At 36.2% G+C, this 23,202-nt stretch overlaps 1 protein-coding gene across 5 annotated transcripts in view; it reads right to left on the bottom strand.

The window, feature by feature from the left end:
- WDR17 (WD repeat domain 17) overlaps nucleotides 1-23,202 on the bottom strand; it is a 59,700-nt gene that overhangs the window by 34,388 nt on the left and 2,110 nt on the right. For 2 of the 5 annotated variants that reach the window (XM_040555887.1, XM_040555888.1), the window contains exons 2-3: nucleotides 2,686-2,814; nucleotides 1,417-1,600 (exon numbers count right to left, since the gene is read on the bottom strand). In XM_040555887.1, coding sequence (XP_040411821.1) covers nucleotides 1,417-1,600; nucleotides 2,686-2,808 — 307 coding nt within the window. In that variant the 5' untranslated portion in view covers nucleotides 2,809-2,814. Of the gene's footprint in view, nucleotides 1-1,416; nucleotides 1,601-2,685; nucleotides 2,815-13,088; nucleotides 13,921-23,202 lie in introns of those variants that run through there. The other 3 variants (XM_040555889.1, XM_040555885.1, XM_040555886.1) reach the window with 3 other exon arrangements.

Here is a 23,202-nt window from a genome sequence, read left to right on the forward strand (position 1 = left end):
ACTATTGTTTTATTGCTAGCTATTTGCTATTAAGCTAGTAAAATACTGAAAATTTTACATTTTTTTTCCCAAAACATAATGTAATTTAATCTAGGGATAAATAAAACAGAGGCAGATATTTGTGATGGAAAACTCTGTAGTCAAAGCAAACTCTTGATAATTTCTCTCTGGACATCTGCCAGTTAACTCAGTTGCGTAACACCTGTGAGGACTGACGTTTAAAGGTTTTTTAAAGGTTTTGGCATTAACAACTCCAACACTAATTATCCCCATAATTTAATAACGTGTCTGAAGGGGTGAATGGCAGTAAGACAAACTCCTCAAGATGAAGATTCACAACTGTTCATATTTTGATACTTTAATGCTATTTTTGCTTTCTTAACACTACTGTATTAATAGGATGTTTAAGCATATTATCCTAAAAATAATATGACTTTTAGAAAATTTAAAATAAGATTATTTCACATGTATTCACTGGTTGAAGCAGCTTTTTAAGCAAGCAATGTGTTGAAAAATAAGTATCAGCTTTCATATTAATGCATAATTTGAGCCAATATTCTGTTTGGATTAGATCAAATCATTGTGTGTTTCCCTACTTACTCCTTTTGAAGGATATGCATGATACACAAGATTTTTAGGGGTATTCCAAATCCTCTGGAAAGAACAGAGTAGAGAGTCCCAAAATATCTTGGAAGAACCTGAGATACCGACTGTCCTTGGGTTACACCTATTTTCCAAGAAAGCAAATGTAGGAGTCAAGCACAGCTGACAGAGAATGCCTATAAGAACAGAAGATAGAGGTGCTGGTTTTGACTGAAGGGAATGAATGAGAACTGGGCAGGGAAAGGTGACAGGTATAGACTTTTAACCTCCCTAGACCTCTATTACAGTCTTGTCGTCAGTTTCAAGAACTTAGATAAGATGCAGGTGGACAAGAATTAAGGTATTTAAACAAAAACTATTTTTCAATTTCATTGATAATTTATACTTGAACCTGCTGAACACTATATTTTGTTTTCACTTCTGTAAAGAATGCTACATTTTATTTGATTTCACTTCTGTAAAGTTATCATGAAAATACATGATCCAATGTTTAAATCTTATTTTTTTTTTTATGATAAAAAAAGGTTTATTTCTGCTCAACCAATAATCAATGGCAAAGTAAATTCTTCAGTTGGTCAAGTACTTTAGAGAAAAGAAACTTTTCACCAATTACTAGATAGTTCACAGCAATTTCCTTGAACACACTATCGTAATTTTCTAAAATGAACTATAACAATCAGAAGAATATTGTGTTATGTAATTATTAAACCGCTGGTCTACTGAATGCTTTGAATTTACTGTATATCAAGTATTTCTGATACCTGGAGATGAAAAGAACTTTATTGAACAAATAGATCTCCATGTTTGAAGTACCTTTTGTGTTGTCCAGCTTGGCCACAACTTTCTGTTCAGTCACGTTCCAAATAATTACTAAACTGTCTGCACTGGCACTTGCAAACATGTCAGGATTGTGTGGACACCAGGATATGGCTGTGATTGTCTTCTTATGCTCAGACATAATTGCCCGGAGCTTGAATTCATTGTAACGGTGATCCAGCTAAACAAAAAGTAAAAATTCATTTTAGAAATACATATTTTGAAAGCTCACTTTAAATACTGTTGGGTCAGAGAACAGCTCATGTAACAGACTTACAAATGAAATTGTGGTGGATTAACAATTCTCAGTACTTGACATCTCAATAAATGAAATTCCGATGTAATTTACTTACACAGAAAAGGTGTAAAATATTCAATTATCCCAAGCACTATTAGCATTCTATCATTTTCACTTATAAACTATTATATTTCTTTAAAAACTGCACTCTAACATGATTTTTATATAAGGATACTAAAATGCATTCTTTACAGTTAATCTACAAGGGATGGAACATAGAAATGAGTTTGAAATCTTTCTGATTCCTTAATTTGCTTGGTCCAGTTAAAAACAAAAAACAAAAAATGAAACCCCAAACCTGACACAGAAAAGTTTATTTTAATCCCACAAACAGTGTAACTCAGGCAGTTAAACTAAGGTTATCCTTATTTCATGCAGTATTTCTCAATCTGAAAATTCCACGTGATAGCATTTATACTTTTTGTTACATGTTGATGCACAGTAATTGGGGACTTTAAATGAGCACACTGCTGTGCAGTTCAGAAACAAAGAAAGTAGTAAGTTGCTCCAAACCAAAGATAGGTGGGCCACTGAATCCACAGCTCTGTAGCTCCATCTTCGAAGTTTCCCAGAGTGGATTAAAAACTGCTTCAAATGACTACTTCTACACTACAGCTTCAAATGAAACCATAGAATTGCTTCATTTCTCTCTCAAAAGCTGTTCTTCTTTGACAGATTTTCATTCATCTCAGGCATTTGCTGGATTGAGAGCCTGTCTTTTACAAATAATTCCAGATACATACAACTTCAAATACAATGCTTACACATCAACTCTATGCACTATTTGTAACTAGCAGAAAAAAATACTTTGGAAGAGGTATCTTGAATGGAAGACTGAGTTTTATACAGATATCTTCTCAGCAGTAATCATACTTTCAAAAGCATAATAGAAACATTTATTGAAAGGGCTCAAAATAAGATAGGCAATAATGTAAAATAACTAGTCTGTTAAATATAAACAGTCTTACCTGATAAATATAAATAGCAAGGGTAGCACAGTAGGCAAATCTGTCCCCACTAGCAGCACACACATCTTTGTTCCATGGCTGACATCCAGCAGCTAAAAGACCCACTTGTTTAACCTGTGACATTTTTGCCTTTAAAACAGAAAATCATTAACTACAACATGAAGGCAGAATGTTAAACAACAGAATAATGCAGTTTTGTTCCCATAATTTATGCATACGTACCTTAACAATATAGCTAACCTTTATGTTTTAACAGTAAAATCTTGTGTTTATGAGGTATAAACGAACAACCAGAAATACACTGAGCAGACATTCACAGGCTTCAGTGTTACACATGGCAGGGATTTTATTACCACTCACAGGAGTCTATTTGTGGGAGTGGGAGATAGCACACGAAAACCTGAACAGATCTTGGTTTGCACTAGCTGAAGCTGTTCTTCACCATTTTTATTTTCTCCTACACTCAGGTTCAAAACTTTCTAAATAAAAGCATAATGCTCTCTCTGATCTTTTCTCCCCTTCATTCCCCACAAAGTCAGCTGGACAAAATAAACTATGTGTAATACTTTGGTGTTAGTTATGTCAAGCAACATGCCTACAAAGGTGTTCAAACCACTAGCTTAGTACAAATATGAATTACTTATCATCCTTTTCTGAAGAGGCTTTCTTAATTACTATGTAATAAAAAAAAGTTGAACTGTGAAAAATAAATGCAAAGCTTACTGTAGGCATTACTGTACAACAACCTGCGTCTGAGGCCTAAACAGGATTCTCCTTCAGACCAGCTCTGCTAACCAGCACTAAAAGTCCGCACAAAATAACTCAAACACTATTTGACCACTACTGTGAGTATAAATTTTCTCTACTGTGTATGAGGGAAATATCCACTTGCAGGGAATTTAAAAGCTGTAACACAAGATCCTTGTAAGAATGGCGTAACACAAGAAATACTAAGGGGAAAAACATATACTAGATGCTTTTTTAATACTGTTTCTCAAACTACTTGTTGTGCTTAGAATGAGGGGACTTGAACATAAAACCACAAGAAATGCTCTATTGAGCCAGATCAATTATATGCCTAGGTCAGTATTTGATCAATGGTAATGTCAAAAGGCTGCCTAGATAGAGCACAAGCATGGCCATTTCCCCATTGACATACCAAGAACGCACACATTTACAAAGGAATTGTTTGCTGAAACTTTACTCACTCTCTGCAAATTAATTCTTTTATCATACTGTTATTCTCAATTTCATATTACAATTCACTTCAGTCTCATCCTTATAAGACTACAGATTGTTAACAAAGTGCTGCAATATCTTCAACCAAAACATTTTGTCACCAACACAAAGGCTCAATATGTTAAATGCTACTAAGATGAAACATAACAAATCAATACAAACACATACTTTCCTAGCACACTAAATTAGGAAAAGAATTTCCTATCAATAGGCACTTTTCATCAAGACTTCATTAATTATTTTGTTTAAAAAAAAAAACACAACAGGGCTTGTTTGTTTTTTATTTATTAAGGAAATCTGGCAAGTCATTTAGATGCATGTGAAGAAAGAATTCTGCTAAGGTTTTATCTGTGGATAGCTTGGCTATTCCATATGCATGTATTAGTGACAGGATAGGCACTAGTTTCTCACTATTTTATTGAGGTAGTGACAATTATTAGTAATCTTAGATTAGTACAGGTTAATTTTTTTATTTTATATGTTTGAGAAATGCAAGTGTCATTGCATATGGAACTACCTTCTGGCATAACTTCAACCATAATTACATTTATAGACCATATCAAACTTGGAGCTCAGAGTAAAAACTCACTAAGAAGCAGAAAACTCAAAGTTTTCTTTTACGAGATACGAAAGTAAAGTATCAAGAAATAGTTTAGTTAAATTATTATTTATTAAGCATAGTTATATGCTTACAAGAATAAAACAAAACACTTTGAACAGAAAAAGTGCCTCCTCTAAGGAGAGGCTCACTTCATTAAAGTATAAGTATTTATGTAGTATGTTAACAAATTTTTAGTGCTATTTTTATACATAAACCATGAAAGTGGTAGTAATAGGAATACTGGAGGGACCATGCCTTTGTGGCAAAAGAGGCTAAAGGTATCCTGGGCTGCATGAGAATTGCTGCCAGCAGGTCAAGGCAGGTTATCCCCTGTACTCAGCCCTGGTGAGGCCACACCTGGAATACTGGGTCCAGTTCTGGGCTCCCCAGTACATGAGAGACATGGACTTAGTGGAGAGAATGTAATGAAGGAACTTGAAGATGAGTAAGTGACTGGAGCACCTCTCTCACGAAGAAAGGCTGAGAGACTTGGGACTCTTCAGGGAAGAGAATACTCACGGAGGATCCGTCTGTACAAATATTTGAAGGTAGGCTGTACAGACAGAGCCAGACTCTAGTGGTGCTGAGTGACAGGACAGGAGGCAATGGGCACAGGCTCAAACACAAGGTCCTACCTAAACATACCGGAACACTTTTCTACTGTGCAGGTGACTGAGCACCAGCACAGGTTGCCCAGAGCAGTTATGGATTCTCCATCCTTAGAGATACTCAAAAGCTGTCTGGACATGGTCTGTTCCAGGCAGCCCCACTCAAGCACGGGTGGGGTTTGGACTAGAGCTCTAGAGGTCTTTTCCAACCTCAACCATTCCGTGATTCTGAGATGCAAGAAAAAGTTCACAATGAGCCTCAGTGAATTTATTTACAGCAGACAAGTAGGGAAGGCCACCAATTTTTACAGAATCTCTGACTTCACTTAGAAACTAGTCTTCATGTGACACACAGCTAGGTTCAACCCAGTTGCAAACAGATGCAATGCCAACTCCATCAACCTGAAGACATACTTATGACTTTTTGATCACTCCAATAGCCTAACAACTGCAACTGAGGCTGATAAAGATGACTAGGTGGATCACGACATGGTGATCCAAGTGTCAGAACAAAGTCCAAATGACTGCAGAAGGAATTCAAGGAAAACAATTGTACTCGCATCAGTAAGAGCACCTCTAGAAAAGATTCTTCTTGGACAGAAGGGTGGAGGAAAATTTTACTGAGTTTCACCATATCGCCGCATGCTTCAGCGCGGGCTCAGGTAAGGTCCAGACATGACAATTTAACATCTGCAACTACACTAAAGAATGTCCCATTTAAGGACATACTTATATTGTGGATTGGTAAACAGACTGAGGGACATTATGTAGAAAAACACTATATGGAGTAAGGAGGATGGGGTCTTTAACTCAAGGAACTGAGCCTATAAACATAAAAGGTGAGGAGAGTTATGGTCAATTTACCAAGCATCAGGTCAATTTAAGCCCCACAAAGGAGAGGGAATTAAAAAAAAAGACGACTTTTGATATGAAGCAACGCTAAAAGCAATTGTTGATTAAGCATAAGGGTTGTTTTTGTACAACTACAACAGTGACCTATAGTGCAAAGGGAATTAACAGGCTATGTTGACAAAAACTTATGACAAAAGTATTATTGGAATTTCATTTTAATGCATACATACTAGGGATGAAAATGAAGCTGAATGATTAATTTTATTTTCCATTTTTTCTTATGTGCTTGGGGCATATACTTGGCACATAAACATTCCGTAAATGCTATAAATTGCATTACCCTGCAGTTCATTTACAATCCTTCTCGTGCTATCAATAAGAGTCCCTAGGAAATTAATTTATCTTATTAATTAAACAATCATCATCACCACCCCCACTCTCACAAACTGACAAAAGTAAATAGTCTCCAAGTTTCTGATTTTGCCACTTAGTAAGATTCTAAGTAAGATTAGTAATCTTAGTAAGATTACAAAATCCAAAGGTCCTTTCTTTACAATTAAAGTATCAATCACATTCAGAAATATTTGTATTTTGGGCATTTAGAACTGCAACAAAGATTTCTTCCAGTCATGATGAAAAAATAGCTGGTACCATTAACAGCCATGTTTTCTGAAATTAAAGTCATCCATCTGATTACATAAAAATTTACTAAAAGGCAAAACAGCATAATGAACCAAAACTCAGAAAATGGTGGTCTAACAATTAAAACTGTGGATATGTGAACACAAAAATAATGAAAATTGGAAAAAACAAACAGAACCTAAACACGTGAATAATCAGAAGATAGATACATAATATTAGATTATCATAGATTTAATTTACAGGTTTACTGCATATAAAAGTGATTAAAAAATGAACTCTTCTTTAAAAATTAATAGTCCACAAATATTCATATAATTAACAACAGATTTGTCTCATATTTTGTACAGATCCTCTTTTCTCTTTTTTTTTTTTTTTTTTTTTACCTTCTTTCTTTACCTGGGAGCTATTATATTCCTGATTTGATGAAGTTTAATCTGTAAGAAAATATTTTAAATATTTTAAATTTTGTTCATGGTTTGATTACAGGCAAAACTAACTGGAAGTTAACAACTCGTATAGATGATAAACCAGAATTTCTTAATTTTTTTTCCATTTTACCAACAGATCTGTCTTGTAGGATTCCACAGTAATCTATATTAAAAAAAAATAAATCCTGTTAGCATAATCAGAAGATTGTCTTTTTCAACTTCATATGAGAGAGGAACATAATTGTTGACTACATAAAGACAGGAAACACAGAAACATAGGAAAATATTATTCTAAGCAGCTGAGAAGGATTTTAAGTCTCCAAATGCATTCGTCACTGATTAGATTTCAGGCTACACTAATCATGATCAAAAATCATTGTCATCAAATAGCTAAAAAAGTATTTCAGCCTAGTTCTAAATGTATGCCTGTAAGTTTTACTGGGTATGCTGCACTAAGTACTGTTTCCCAAATAAAAGAACACATCTGACTACGCTTTCTCTTTATTCCACACTTACATTAAAGACAAAAGGTAAATTCAATGTTTTTTTGAAGAAATTCACCATAAGAAACCTCACTCATAAGTTAAATTTAAAGCAACCATTTTTTGGTATTATGTTTTCTTCTTAAAATCTGATATCCAAATGAAAATGTCCCCTCAATAAGACTACCATTTGGATAAAAAATGCTGCTTTGTGATACTCCATTATTTCACTCCATTTAGTAGCTTATGCCTAAGAAGCATTATTAAACTTTGATTCCTGATACAGTTTTTTCCTTAGGTTAAAAAAAAAAAGAAAAAATATTCACAACTTAAATTACATTGCATATGTGAAGTATTTTGAGCTGTATTCTAAAAAGCACTTTAAACTTTATTTGCTAATATGTGCAGTTTTAACCTTGTTAATATTTCCCACTCCCTATTCTTTAAATATATTGTAATTAGTAAGAAACATTTGCTTTGAAATGTGGTATAATTGTATCTTGAAGAAGAAATCGCAGTTGCGTGACACTGTTATATCTCTCAAGTACCTTGTATCAAAGCAGTTTCCCACAGATCTTTTCAGCCATTATAGATTTCTGTTGGACACGCTTATAGTACGTGGGATAAAACAGCATTCACCAAAACAACGTGAGTAAAATGGCAAAAAATCTACAAATGCAATATAAAGGTATATATATTATAGACATATATATGACCACACATGTTGCATTTTAAATAATGGAGATTTTTTTCATCTTTTGTTAAAAAATATTTTCTTTCAAAATAAAGGATATACAAAAAATTATATTAGGCTCTGAGGAATACACTGAAAAAAACGTGCATATAAAAATACTGCACTGGGAAAGCTATCAAAGGATGCCCATAGTTTCCAAGGAGATGAGGGGAAGAGGGAGGACAACAAAACCTTTTTTTTTTTTTTTCAATTGGCATGAGCAGCAACATTTTAAGTCCTTTCTTGTTGCTAAATATAGGAAAAAAAAATTGAAATTCTGTATACCACAGAGGTAATATTATTTAAAAATAACATCTGAATGGACTAGGTACATAGACATGGCTATATATCAATGACTTAGAGATAAATGCCTAATAATCCCTACCTTAGCATAGGTATCATTTTTTGTAAACCACTTAAGAATTTCCATGTTCATTCCAATACCTTGCTGCTCCCAAAAATGTAAAATCTTGTTCTGGCTGTCGAATGAAATCACTTAACTTGACAGATGAAGGAACTAAACCTTGATGTTCACAGAATAATGCAGTTACTAAAGGATGCAGGAGGAAAGACTGAGCATTGTGTCGCACCCCACACACACAGCAGCAGTGTCAGTAGCCTGGCAACTGCAGCTCTTTAACAGGCACCATTTTAATTCCAAACTAATTCCTTTTCCTCTGCTTCAGGTACTCAGTGCATTTCATTGTTTGTTGTTGTTTTTTTTTTTTTTTTCCTGACTGTACTACAGCAACATTTACACATTAATAACAGCTGTTTAAATCCATCAATTGGCACCCTTTAATTATCAGGAGCTACGCTTGCACATTGCAAGTATTCCCAAACTTACAACCATCAAGCACAACAAATAACGTGCACCCACACTGTGAGCCTTTGGGGTCCATATGAGTACATCTACAATGTGGCATGAGCACAGAAGTGAATATACAGTATCCATATGCTAATCATTACACTTCTGTATAGACCAAAAGGCTGGTTAATCCAGCTGGAGCAGCTGTATGTACTCAGGTGTCAAGTGCTTCTGCTTCCATTAGTTCTATCGTCACTATCTTCCAATTAAGTCTGTATGTTTTCTTACAAGGAAAACTTGCTGTCACACCTGTAGGGGTGGCACACACCAGTATTATCTCTCATCCAGTCCACTGTCCCCATTTTTGTCAATGTCAATGATAATGTCATAATTAAAGACCTACTTTACTGACATAAAAAAAGTCTCAAAAACATTCGACATAGGTGTCCATCCTTGTAGGAAAATCCATTAGAGATGAAAACACGATGTGTGAACCACGGCATTTCACATTCATTGCCCTATTCAACTGGGCCAGTTTGAAGCACCGGACAAAGAATTTACCTCGTTAAAAACATGGAGGTCTTTAAGCATAACAAGAAGTCTCTTCACGTCTGCAAGACAGAGCAGAAACCAACCTGACTGTGCCTGCCTCAGTAGCACCAAGCATTATGCAAGAATGGAAGAGTAATTAGTGCTAGTCCTCTTCCAAAGGAGAGGGAAAACACCAAGCACATTATTGCCATGTTAAGAAATTAAATCTGGTTAATAATCTACCCAGATTTAGGTGAAAGAATCAAATAAAGGATAATTGGAAGTATTCTTATACATAGGCAACTTAGAAGTCAATGACAAATTAAACCTGCTAAACAGAACAATGAACCTCCCCAAAACTCTAAACAAATGATTCTTCCAGAAACATTAAGAAATTAGTGTATTTTTTGAATTATATTCAATGTTCATAAAAGTATGAAAATATTGGTACAAAATACCGATTCATGTAGATGAATATTCACAATTCCACATCTCATAATCCTAGCAATAAAACATATTTCTGTCAATTTATGAATTTGGGGAACCTCAAAAGTAAAAGTAAGCACATCAGAAGATGAGAAGAAATCTTACACTATGAAGAATCTGACTGAGAAGTTTGACTGACACTATGAAAAACTGATGAATACTGTCGAAGAGCACCTGTCATGGATTTAAGTAGATCCACAGGAAATAAAGGTCAGAAACAAAGAAATAGATGGCCATGTCATATATCAATTTTAATTGCTTAAGAACCAGATATCTCAGTATCAGTTGAGCTATTCCCTTTAAACAAAAATTCCTTCTTCTATGTGTGGAGTACCACAAAATTCTAAAGAAGTTTCAATTCCTGATACGGAAAATCAAACTGCAGTTGCTAAGATAGATCTCTAAACAGCCTTACCAAGACTGTACATGTACTACTTCAAGCAATCATTTCTGAGGAAAAGATGAGCAAAGAAGCCTACATTAATCCTGACAGTCACAATGTAGAATAACTATGGGGATTTACATATTTAGTGCTGTTTACAGAAGTTAAGCATTTCATACTTCCCATCAAGATTCAACCTAGGTAGTCTACTGCTTGTTAAAGTGTCAGGTTGGTTGTTAGTTTAACACTGACCAGCTTACAGACAGAAAGACTGTATGCTTCTCTGCAAAAAAATCAGAAAGTTTTCCATTTCTGTGCACACTTCACAGCGCACAGATTGGCTGCGGCTCCTGCAGGGTCAGAGGAGTAATCACAGACAAGAAGAGAGTTCCATTTTCAGTGTACTGAAAAATTGAAAAAGGCTTTGAATTTCAGCAAGATTCTTCAAAAATATCAGAAACCTGGGCTAGATTCATGTTACGCAAATGCTGGCTGCAAATCTCCTAATGTACGGAAAACAACCTAACAAGTGTTCAAAATGAGCATAATCAGTTATTCAGACACTGACTAGGAAAAGCACACTTTTTTTTTTTAAAAAAAAAAGCAAAACTTTCTACTAGTTTTCACAATGATTTTAAACCTCCACAATAAACACAGAGCCAAAGTACTATGTGCCAGCTCAGCAAACAGAGATTCTTCCATTCACCTGCTCCCCTAATCCCTTTGTACAGGCACGAATACATCATTTGTGCAATTATAATCAAAATTGTCCTTCTGCAAACTGGTATTTTTGCCCATGTCTGATGACATGGGGCAAGGATATGTAGTAAATGACAAAAAAAAAAAATTTGAAACACAATTTTGATCAAATGTCTCTCTTTATATTTCAGGTCAGAAGTATATAATCATATCCAAGGGAATCGACAGTAACAGAATGCTATTTCAAAGCCAAGCACTCAGGTATTAGAAATTACAATAAAGTAACTGCTGCATGAAGTTTTAACTCAGCCACTTTGACTAGCTATGAAAACATTGCTAAGGATGTATTTTTATATTTATAATCCACACTCATAAACCCTCCACAATTTCAAATTCCTCTTCCACAACACACAGAGAAGCATCTCATGGACATGACTATAAGAATTTTAAACAGATACAAATTCTTATCCGAAATTAAAGTCAAAACATTAATCTAAGACAGATACCCTGCTTAGAAAATGTAAGAATAATAATTTAACATTACAAAAACTAACTTGGCAAAAGTTTTGCAAAGGAGCATTCTTGACTTTCTTGACTACACTACTTGTAAAGTTTAATGAGAGAATCTTGTAATGTGCAACTTTACAAAGACAATCTGAATAGAAATACTAGGGTTTGAAACAGACTAAGGAGAAATGCTGATGATTCATTAATACATCTCCAGGAATCTTGAGCTACATACAATCAAACTGAGATACATAACAGTGGTAACAAAACTAGAGCATTAATTATTTATCTGGTACTAGAACTCCAGCTTTCAGATGCCTTATATGATACATATAACCACGTCTTATCTCGCTATAAAACATCTCATACCCTCCATAAGAATTCTGTTCTCATCTTCCAACCCAGAGCTATCACAATCACCAGAAGATTGCTTTTGTGCTGGCTACTTGCCAAGAAAGCACTTGTGATAACAGACAAATTTACCTCTGGACACATCTTACATCTGAGTCCCCGATGAGCAGCTATTAACAGATTATTCCACATCTGAGACATTCATATGGTAAGAGACATATAAAATTACAACAGTTGAAAAAGCATTAAAAATCTGCTAGTTTTTAAATATTTACGAACATATAAATGGCATTACTAAGTGATACATGACAATACAATAAAAAAAGCTGCTGTCTCTTATGTTTCAGTAGCATCATCTGCATTCTGATTCAATAGCTAAGAACATACTATCAAAATGAGGAATAGAAATTACAAAAATACATGGTTATGTAAAGGAGCTTAATACAGTGCAAGAAACGTGACTTATGTTCACTTCTCACCCTAAATCTGTGAAAGCAGCAGTAGATCAAGCTTGCCCAAGGCATGCAGTTAATAAACATAAAAAGAATTCAAGATATCCTGCAAATGTTGCTATAGTAACCACTCCTCCTCTTCAGAAAAATGTTAGGATAAAAATGTACAAATATCCAAGGTACAGCTTGGAAATGAACCTAGATGAATTTCATCTCCCCCAGTTTTGCTTGGTTTTATTCAATTAACACCTATAATTAGTTTATTCCATGCACAGTATATTATTTCCTCCTCATACAAGGAGCTTAAGTGCTTGATTTCTATCTCATTAGATATTAAAGGATTCTAGTCATTAAATTATGCAAACTAAAAATACAAACAGCTGTCCACCGAACTTCCAATATATTTCATCCAGCTAGAAACATTTTAAAATCATTTTAGATGTCATTATCTATGATTCTAGATCCCATTAAAATTACTAAAAAAATCCCTTCTTAGTACCATGGAAACATTATTTTTGGTACTAGCAATGTAATAAACAGCAGCTTAAAGAAGAGAAACAATGGAGATAAAAAGAGAAAATATTAATTTAAACAAATCTTACTCGTTGTTGTCCTTCATACCAATCATCTTCATCAAACCAGTGGGAAATGTAAGTCATCCAAGCCATGACAGAAGGCACAGTGGAAACTAAAAATACAGAACCTGAACATATGCAAGTACGATGAGTTCGGTGCTAAACTTTATTCAAGACTACAAGCTACCCAGAGATCAGATCTGAACTCTGTGACATGATTCTATACCAATAAGCTTTAAATTCTTAAATATATAATCTGAAAAACTGTTAGCAGCAATTTACATGCTATCTATGTGTTGGATTCTGAACTGGAACACAGAAACCAGCACTAAAACAAATATGCATTATATATTGTTGTCTTTTAAATTAAAGCTGGTCAGTGCTTCAAGCTTGATTTTACAGTGCTTCTGAGCTCTGAAAATGAGGTGCTGTTTGAATCATTCTTATTTGCCTCCTAAAAAAAAAAAAATCCTCTTCTTTTTTTTCCCCAAAATGTACTGAAATGTGGTTCAGTGCACAAAAGCTAGTGTTAAAATGTAAAATACCTTCAGAATCATGGAGTGTAACGTGTTTGGGTTATGTAGGGAGTGGCTTCAACTGGCAGAGGAGGAGTGGCCACGACCTTTCCAAATGCAGAACATTCTATGTTTAACAACATTAAAAAAAAAAACAAACAAAAACCCACAAAAGCACTGTATTTCCATCACAGCCAGCAGAGCCTGAAAGGCTTGTCTACAGCCACCAGCACGGGCTGGTAAATTTAGAAAGCCTGATTTTCCCTAATTCATCGGAATGCTTCTTTTCTCTCCCTCAGGATAGTCTCAGAGATCTGACTATTTATTCTTTCAGCAGCTAATTATAATTTTTTTTGGTATGCTCCTGAGTTTCATGTCAGACAGTGCAGTGTACCAAGGAAAAAAAAAAAGAGGTGGGAAGGGGAATAAAAGATGTATTGTTCACACCACAATTCAGTACTGCAGCAGCACATTTCATCAGCTGTGCTCTTTAGGACATTATCATACAAAGCTTTCCAGCTGTGTGGTTACAGCAACTACCAAATCCTCAAGAGATTCCAGAGAACTAAAATAAAAATCCCAATTCCTTAAGAAGCTTAGAACCCAGACGACCCATGCCCTTCTGGACTGGATTAACGAGTTGTTTCCCCACAGTTATTAATACAATAAATGCAAAAGCTAGAATTGTTCAATCAAGAAATAAACAAAGCAAAATGAGAAAAGAGCAGCCTGAAGTGCCGGATATTAACTCGGAGTTGGTGGTCAACATTACTCTGTTTTAAAAGAGCAGAATTCCCTCAACACCAGTACGCACCTTGGTGTCAGCATCAGTCCTATTCCAGCACAGTTTCCATTAAGGCTATCACATAAAGAAGTTCTCAGATACACAGCAGGCAAATGAAGAATAGAAGCAATACTTTTACTTTTTAACCTCTTAGTCAGAAATTATGACACCCCAGGGAAAAAAAACAAACACACAAAAATTAAATCAAGACACCCACTACATTTCTGGGAAGTGGCATTCCCAGACTAACAAAAGATGGTTTGTTGTCATGTAGTCCTCCAGACAAACACATGAGAACGAAAAGGAACTTCCCACCCTACTACTGAAACTTTTCAGATTATTTGCCTCAATATTTGCCTATTTGACTTCACCTCAACCACAAGCAACGAACAATTCTGTGCACTTTGCGATCTCATAAAATGTATGGGAAATACAGGATTAATTCAGACACATCTACTCACGCAGCTGAAGAAATGCCTGACAGTAGTCTTGGTCTATGACTAAATGATAAAGGTGTTACTGATGTACCTCTCTTGGGAATGAAAATTTTACAGTATGCTAAACGAATCATACCCACATTATTACTGCTTGTTACACCCTAAAATCACAATTTCAAACAGATTTATATTACCATTTTTAGGAAAGCCTTTGCTTTCAGGCTGCTTTGCCTCTGTATAAGGGCACCTTACTCAGGATTCCAAATGATGTTAATCATCACCCCTAGTTCAGCACTAACTGAGCTTTGTTGCTGTTCAAAGCCTACAGCAGTCCCACAACATACGTGAACTGAGTTTTCTAGTCTCAACACCAACACGTTAGTACGACGAGTCTGTCAAGAGAACCTAACACCGGCTCACATTTAGTGTCAGGATCATCAGGGCAGCATGGACTAAATGAATAGGGATACTGTATTATCCTTTCAACAAACTGGTGATACTTTCAGCTCAAAGGTACAGATGCAATTAAAATCTTCATGTGACAGTGGATGGGAACTTAAACTGCTCAAAACTGTTACGATTACCTGTAAATAAAGCAAAAAGCTTTGTCTCAATTATATATGAAAAAAATAAGACAAGGAAGACTAGTAGCTGCAAATGCATCGCAGGCCTATTATCTTTGCCTATTCCTGCATCCGTCTCCAACTGCTGGCAAAACTATTTCTGTAGGCACATTAGTAATCCAGTGGAGGATGAAGTAAAACTCCATGTACTGATATTGCAATAAAGATATGTGAAAAATCTCAAACCATATAATCCCTTAATTTTCTATAACTAAATTTAACATTATTAAATGTTTCCTAAATCACTTAGCATGCAGTTAACCAAAAATCCACTTGTACAGCTAGCAAGTCTTCTTTTCTTCTCTCTTTTAAGGGCAACTAAAGGTACCATGACATCGAAGTCCTAATACAGCAAACTGAAAAACTGAGTTTTTGTTCAAGCATTGGATATTTTTCCCTATGAGGAAAGGCTGCGAGACCTGGGTCTGTTCAGCCTGGAGTAAAGAAGACTGAGAGCGGATCTTACCAATGTGTATAAATACCTGAGGTGTGGGAGACAGAGGGATTTGGCCAACCTCTTTTCAGTGGTTTGTGGGGATAGGACAAGGGGCAATGGCCACAAGATAGAGCACAGGAAGTTCCGCACCAGCATACAAAAGAACTTCTTCACAGTGAGGGTGACAGAGCACTGGAACAGGCTGCCCAGGGAGGTTGTAGAGTCTCCCTCTCTGGAGATATTCAAGGCCCGTCTGGACGCCTACCTGGGCAGCCTGCTCTAAGGAGCCTGCTTTGGCAGCGGGGTTGGACCCGATGATCTTTCGAGGTCCCTTCCAACCCCTTCAATTCTGTGATTCTGTGATTAGTAAGGTATTTGAATAGATCAGACCAAAAGAGACTTCTTTAAGGTGTATACAGCCTTAAAGTAGATTGTCCAATACATCTATTTAAAATATTCCAGAAGGAATAAAACACAAATCCTATTCATTTCACGCAGAAATAATTGTTTAATTCTTGAGCTGATATCGACTTAGTGAAAAACGCTATGATGCAGATATTTTACAACCCTCCCTTTGGAAATAGGTACTCAGCAAATGTAAGAATTATTTTACACTTTTCTGAGTCAGGACTTACCTCCTAGGGAACAATTCTGATAAAGTAACTATATTTTAGAAAGTAAAGTTTTTATGCATATGTATTAATTAATATGTAAACATATGATGCAAAGAAAATAATATTGTCAATGTGTGATTCAAGTCAAAAAGATCTGTTACTGTTTAATTCTCTCAAACATTAGCTTATCATTTCGGGTGGGAATTGCAATAGCTATGAGTTGTAATATAAGGCTTCTAGAGAAATATATACAATTATAAAAACATACTTTAGAGAAATCAAAGATCATACTCTGGTATCTTGCCAGATGCAGCACTTCAGCTTTTTTAAATTGCCACGCACGTTTTATAAGGCAAGTGAGATATGCAAACTAAGCCAACTAAACGCATACAGAAATAGCATTCTGGATGTAACGCTGTTTTGTATAACTTCACAGTGTTTAGCACCTTCTGCATCTGCAGTTACATTAGAATGTATTCAAGAGTGCTGTCCAGACCGACCACCACAGCCTTCACCAAGTCCCACTGTCACACTGAGGCTGTGTCTCAGGGCTGTGAATGAGCCAGGCCAAATTCTACAGCTCCACGCAGGTAGTCTGGCAATGCAGGATCACACTCTGTTTTATCCCCTTCACATAACTGTGCAATATGTATTCCTTATCCCTTTGTCTGGGCTTGGAGGACGAGTTTCCTTTAGGAGAAAAGCTCTTACCCACTTGTGATAAAACTAACAGGGTGCATCACGAGTAGGCTGCTTTGCAAGGATTTGAAGCCAGGAGCCAAAGGTGACAGCAAGGCACACAGGGGGGTGGCCTTGCTGATTAGGGGCACAGCCCCTCGGTAGTCAAGAGGTCTGGTGATGGCAACCAGGTTCACCTGATAGTCCAGGGATAACCAGACAGGTTCACAAGGACAAGGCAAATCTGAGACCAAGGGAGGAAGACAGCAAGGCCGGGCACAACATCCCCATGGCACAATTTGGGCAAAAGACAAAGACAGGGGCCCAAGCTTCAATACTGCTCTAGAGCCTGTGGGCAGAGGTGTGTGGATAGAGGTCCCAGACAAGGTTTCTCATATGTCTTTCCCCAAACTTAGCTGTTTTCACAGTCTGATCCAAGTTTATCCTGCTGCACCAAAGCAGAGCTTGCTGAACACAGTGTTAAACTCCCAGCACTGGGAGGAAAAAGGTACCTACAACAGGAGACTGCAGAGAGAGTTATGGGCTGGTCAGGCCAACGAGAGCCTGGGTGTTGGTGAAGCAGGAGATGCAGAGTAGCAGCACTCTCAAATCCACATCGCCAACAGGTCAGACAGTCCTGTAGGCTGGCAAGAGGTCACCACCTTGGGATTCTGATCTAGAAGGATCTTTAGCTTGCAACCCTTTGGCCAATTTTATTTTCTCACAGCATGACACTGATTAGCAAGAAGAAGCTGCTCGTGGCAGCATTACCTTTGAGAAGGTAATAACGTTCAACTAGCTGTGGGTTCTGAAAACCTCCTCTGCTTACTGAGTCACTGGTATCCTCCACCCCAACAGAGAAATGAAAACTTCTGTCTTGGTGCCATGAGATGTTTTTTCTTGTTTTGATCTGCTTGATATCTCCAAGCGAGTTGGAATGGGGAGGACACACAGAAGTGGAACAAGGGATGGTTAATAAGGCGAAAGCTACAGTGGAGACAGGGAGCACCTGCTATACTGTCTAGCTCCCCAGTGTCAAAGACACCTGGATGCTCCATAAGCCAAGCCCCTGCTGAAACAAAGGACTATATAAAGTGTAGATGGACTGAACCCCACAACTGCAAGCTCTGAAACCACAAGCTACAGGGATACATAGAAGCTTGCTGATTCAGGAAGAAGAACACAAACTAGGCAGATAAAGGAAAAGGATGGAGTATACAGCTTATTGGGTGGGTAGGTCATACAGGAGGTAATAACGTTCATTTCTACTTACACATACAAGCAACTCCTATGAAGGATGTTACATATGTGATCAGCACAATTGTAGTAAGCAGCTGTGTGCTACCATAGAATACAGCACACAAACCAGTAAGTTTGGGAATTCTTCACATAATGTGTGTATATTAGGGAAATGAGGTCTGTACTCTGCTATGCTATTTTTTTTTTCTTTTAGCTTTACCACTTAATAACATTTGTAGTCCCAGATATTGAGACTTCACACGAAATTGCTTCTCTAGTTTCTGAGCATAATCTGTCAAGGATAACAGAAAATGTGCATATTTACAGAACTACTGAGTATGAAGCAACAGCAGATCATTCAGCCACATATACAAGGATCTTTAATCCTTATTTGCACTCCTAAGTCAAGTTAGTCTCAAAACAGTTGAATACCAAACTGTTTAATATAATTTCAGAATCAGAAGCTTCCTCTTGCTTCAAGAGGAGGATTGCATTGCAAATGAAGACTTACTTCACTGACAATGAGGACCTCTGATTACTTTAAGTGTGGCTCTTCACCAACACAGAAAGCACATACACTGTAAAATTTCCTTTAAGACAGTATCCAACAAGAGTGAGATAGGTTTTGGATTGTTGTTTTTTGTTTATTTATTTTTTTTTTTTTACAACTGCTTTTAATCATTCTGCCTTTTATGATAATAAGGATAGATGTACAATTTCAGTGTAATGACAGTTCCTGAGCTGGTCACTATCTCCAGTAATGCAGATAAAACAGATGAGTAATTAGCCCCAAAGTTTGGCTTATAAGGCATAAACAAACACACATCAAAAAAAAAACCTGACAAGGATAAAATGGAAGTGATGGTAAATTGTGATACTTCAGCATAAAAACATCGAAATGTGTGGTTAAAGTTCAGAGTTACAAAATTCAAGACTTACAAAATTCATGATTTTCTTCCATTTGTTTATGAAATGAAAGTTGATCTTTGGGACACTTGTGCAGGTAACTTTTCACTAAGAGATTAAGCTACTGCCCTCTACAAAGGCATGACACGGGATGTGTCATAGAGGATAAGCTGAAGAGTAATGTGGCCTCAATCCCTATACACTAAAATATATTCCTAAATATAACATACATACATAGCTTATCTAGAAAACAAAGAATAGAAGATTTCAGTGACATGTAGATTATTTTCAGATGTAACAAACAAGCTGACACTGTTCTCTCATGTTATTTGGCAACATCTCAAGTCAACAACTCATTTCAGTTTTGACAAAAGACTTTCATGAATAAGAGGGTAAGAAATCTCCCTATCTTAACGTGCCACTTTTTCCAGACAGCTTGCAATTATTTAATAAACTGTAGTTGATATCTTGTGTCAAATCAATTATGTGTTTCTATTTTTCTCCAAATACATTTCTAACCATTGTTTAGGTTTCTGCTTAAATCTTATACAGAGAAATACTCAGACATTTGCCTACATCATTTCTTAAAACAGTCAGGTTTGACATATGCTTGCTGTAAAACAGTAGCATTAAGCACATTTCAAAATTAAGAATGATTTTCAAATAATTGGGCTATATTTACACATCATTTCTGAATTCACTTCAATTAATTCTGTGAAAAAAATCACAGAGCCAATCTGAGTGTCTGAGGTTGGCACGTTGCACAGGATCATGTCCAGGCAGGTTTTGAGTATCTCCAGAGGGGAGACTCCACAACCTCCCTGGGCAACCCTTTCCAGTGCTCCATCATCCTCACAGTAAAGAGGTTTTCCCTCAGACTCAGAAGGAATTTTCTCTGTTTCCGTTTGAGCCCATTGCCTCTTATCCTGTTGCTGGGCACCACTGGAAAAAGTCCAGCCCCATCATCTTTATACTTCCCTGAAGATATTTGCATACATTGACAAGATCCATTCTCAGCCTTCTCTTCTCCAGGCTAAACAGGCCAGCCCAGCTCTCTCAGCCTTTTCATCATACGAGAGAATATCCAGTCCACTAAATTCATTCTCTGTCAATCCAGGTTGTAGGTGTTATTTCATACTATGCCCCGTCACAGCACTGAAACTATATACTGACTATATACTAAAGATTAACATGCTACAAGTTTGCATTAGTTCTTTTCTCATATTTTGAAGCCACAGAATTTAGGATAGGAATTAATGAGGGAATTAATGTCTACTTCAAGACAACAAAAAAAAAAAGACAAAAAAGAAAACAAACAAAAACCCAAGAACAAAAAAATCTAAAAAACTACTTAAGTTACAAGAGCATAGAAATGCATTATTTTTCTTTCATAATATGTATGACATTATGTAAAATAATTGTATCAGTATCTACAGTAAAGAAACCAGTTAAAAACCCTCGGGTTTTATTTACTAATTAATGCTTTATGAATCTTTACAGTTAGAGTAAGAAGCATGTATAGATCCTAAATATCCTAAAATAAATCCTAAAATAAGTGTTTACAGTAAGGTTGTGCAATAAACAATTACATGATAACAACACAGCTAACCTGTCACAGTGATCTTATGTCCCACGAGGTCAGTTAGCAATTAGGTCTCCCCCTACTCATCCCACGCTACGGATGGTACAAACGTAAGCAGGGCTCTAATCAGTTGTCCTTCCTTCCTCCTCCCTCTCCCCATTTGCTCTTTCCCAACAAGCTGTATGGATTAATCAGGACAAGATCACAAACAGGATGACCAGGCCACCCCACAGGGATCAGAATAAGCTGTTAGTAACATATGCAACAGCACCATCATCACCAGATTTGCAATGGGACGGAACTTTACAACAACCTTCCTGTAAGGGTGCAAGGACAAAGTCGTAGCTTCTTTTAAGACTGGGCTTTATCAGTTTATGAAGATTAGGCTCTAGCTGCCAACAATAGCAGTGGATTGGATTTGATCACGTATCTTCCTAATTGGATCTTGAAAAACAAATTCAATGAAACTTTTGGTCATTTTTTTTCGTTTTCCTTTTAAGTAAGTAACTTTAACACCTGTTAAGAAAAAAATATAAATGAGTATGTATGCAGTATCACAGTTACTATTGCTCAGTAGATACCTCCATTCAAATTCAGTGAAGAGCACATACAACTTTTAAGAAATGAGAAATTTATATATCTTTTATTTTCAAATTTCTTAGAAAAAAAAGGGCACACTGCTTATGTGTTGAGAAAAGCTATAACCTAACCTTATAACTAACCTTATAACCTAAAGCTAATTCTATACTGAATTATTTGTCTCAGTTACATAATCACTGCACATGTACTAAATTTGGACTTACGCAAAGCTAAGTACCCATTTGTTTACCAGCAGATGGTTAACACAACAAGAAAGACACTACCTGTATTTGTTGTATCATGTCCATAGGATGTGTCTAGCTAGAATGCAAGTCATTCCATTCTAACATGTTTTTCAAAGAAAAAAGTTTAGACAATGGTAGTGCAAGTCTCTGACTGGAGTGATAACGAACACATCTGAAAGAAAATTTTAATAACTATTAAAACTGTATTTTTCTGATTTGCATGTTAAGATAATGGCACTTGCTATTTAATATCTGCCATAGAAATGATATTTAAATATAAATTAGAAATAAAAAAAGGTTTCCTCAGAATATTTATCTCAACACGTCAAGAACTTTACTTCGCAAAAACCAATTTTCAGCATCTGAAGAACAAATACATAACTTACAAGTAGGACAAAATTTATGAAAAAAAAAAAAAAAAGAAATAATTCTGTCTGTGAAGCTCAAAGCAAGTATTTAAAATCCCTCAGAGCTTGGTCGTGTCCCTGTGCTATTCATCATCTCTCTGTAGTCATTAACAGATTTTGGTGAGCTGAGAATTTGAATAGAAAAAGTGCGGATGGCATCCAGCTGTCTGTGATCAAACTGTACCCTCTCTCAGATCTGCCAATGCTAACTGACAATCCAAATTTGGAAAGCTAAGTAACACTGGACACAGGCAAGACCAAGATGTTTTTTTCTGTGAAAACAGCTCAATGCTGGGTTATGTTTGTCTCCAACATAATGTTCTAAAACACAATTTTTACAGGGCAGTTTGCAGATTTAACAGTTCTGTTCAGACATTTGAAGGGGACACGTGCCCTAACAACCACAGAAGCAAGAAGACCCAAAGGAAGCACTGTCACCAGAAAACCCTTTACCTGCAACAAGACCGCACTCCATTCTCTGGAAATCTGAACAGGATACAACCACCTGCATGTTCAGAACTAGCAAGTTAAGTACAGAAAACATTCTGTAGTTAGTAACAAATGATTACAGAGCCCTGTTCAACACTAACCTCCCACTCGAATAAGTCTTAATTTTATATCCTGGCATATCAACTTATTTATGAAATTTATCTCTGGAATCTGATTTATCCTCTCTCATTCCAATACCAGCAGTCTCCCAATACATCTGCTTTCAGAGAATTGTCAGCAACTAGAAAAGAAATTTAAAAGAATGAAAACTGTAGCATTAATTAGTGCTCTTACATCTTGATTTGTCTATGTAAAGAAAAAATAAATAAATAAATAAAACAACTCTAACAACAACAGAATAATTCTTTAACCAGATTGCAAAAGAAAAAACAGAAAAGTCTAAACCAGAGATTAGGGTCCAGGCTATCAGCAAGCTAGGAAGTTTACATCTCATTAAGAAGCTACTGAATAAGAGGCAAAAAACACGTTGTGCAATTGGAGCAAGTAATGTAAACAGCCATATCCAAGACAGAAACAAAACTGAAGATCTTCAAACATAAATCAAAAGTATGCAATGAATTCCATTCACTAAAACAAACTGCAGGTA

The sequence above is a fragment of the Cygnus olor genome, chromosome 4 (genome assembly GCF_009769625.2).
Source record: "Cygnus olor isolate bCygOlo1 chromosome 4, bCygOlo1.pri.v2, whole genome shotgun sequence".
NCBI lineage: Eukaryota > Metazoa > Chordata > Aves > Anseriformes > Anatidae > Cygnus > Cygnus olor.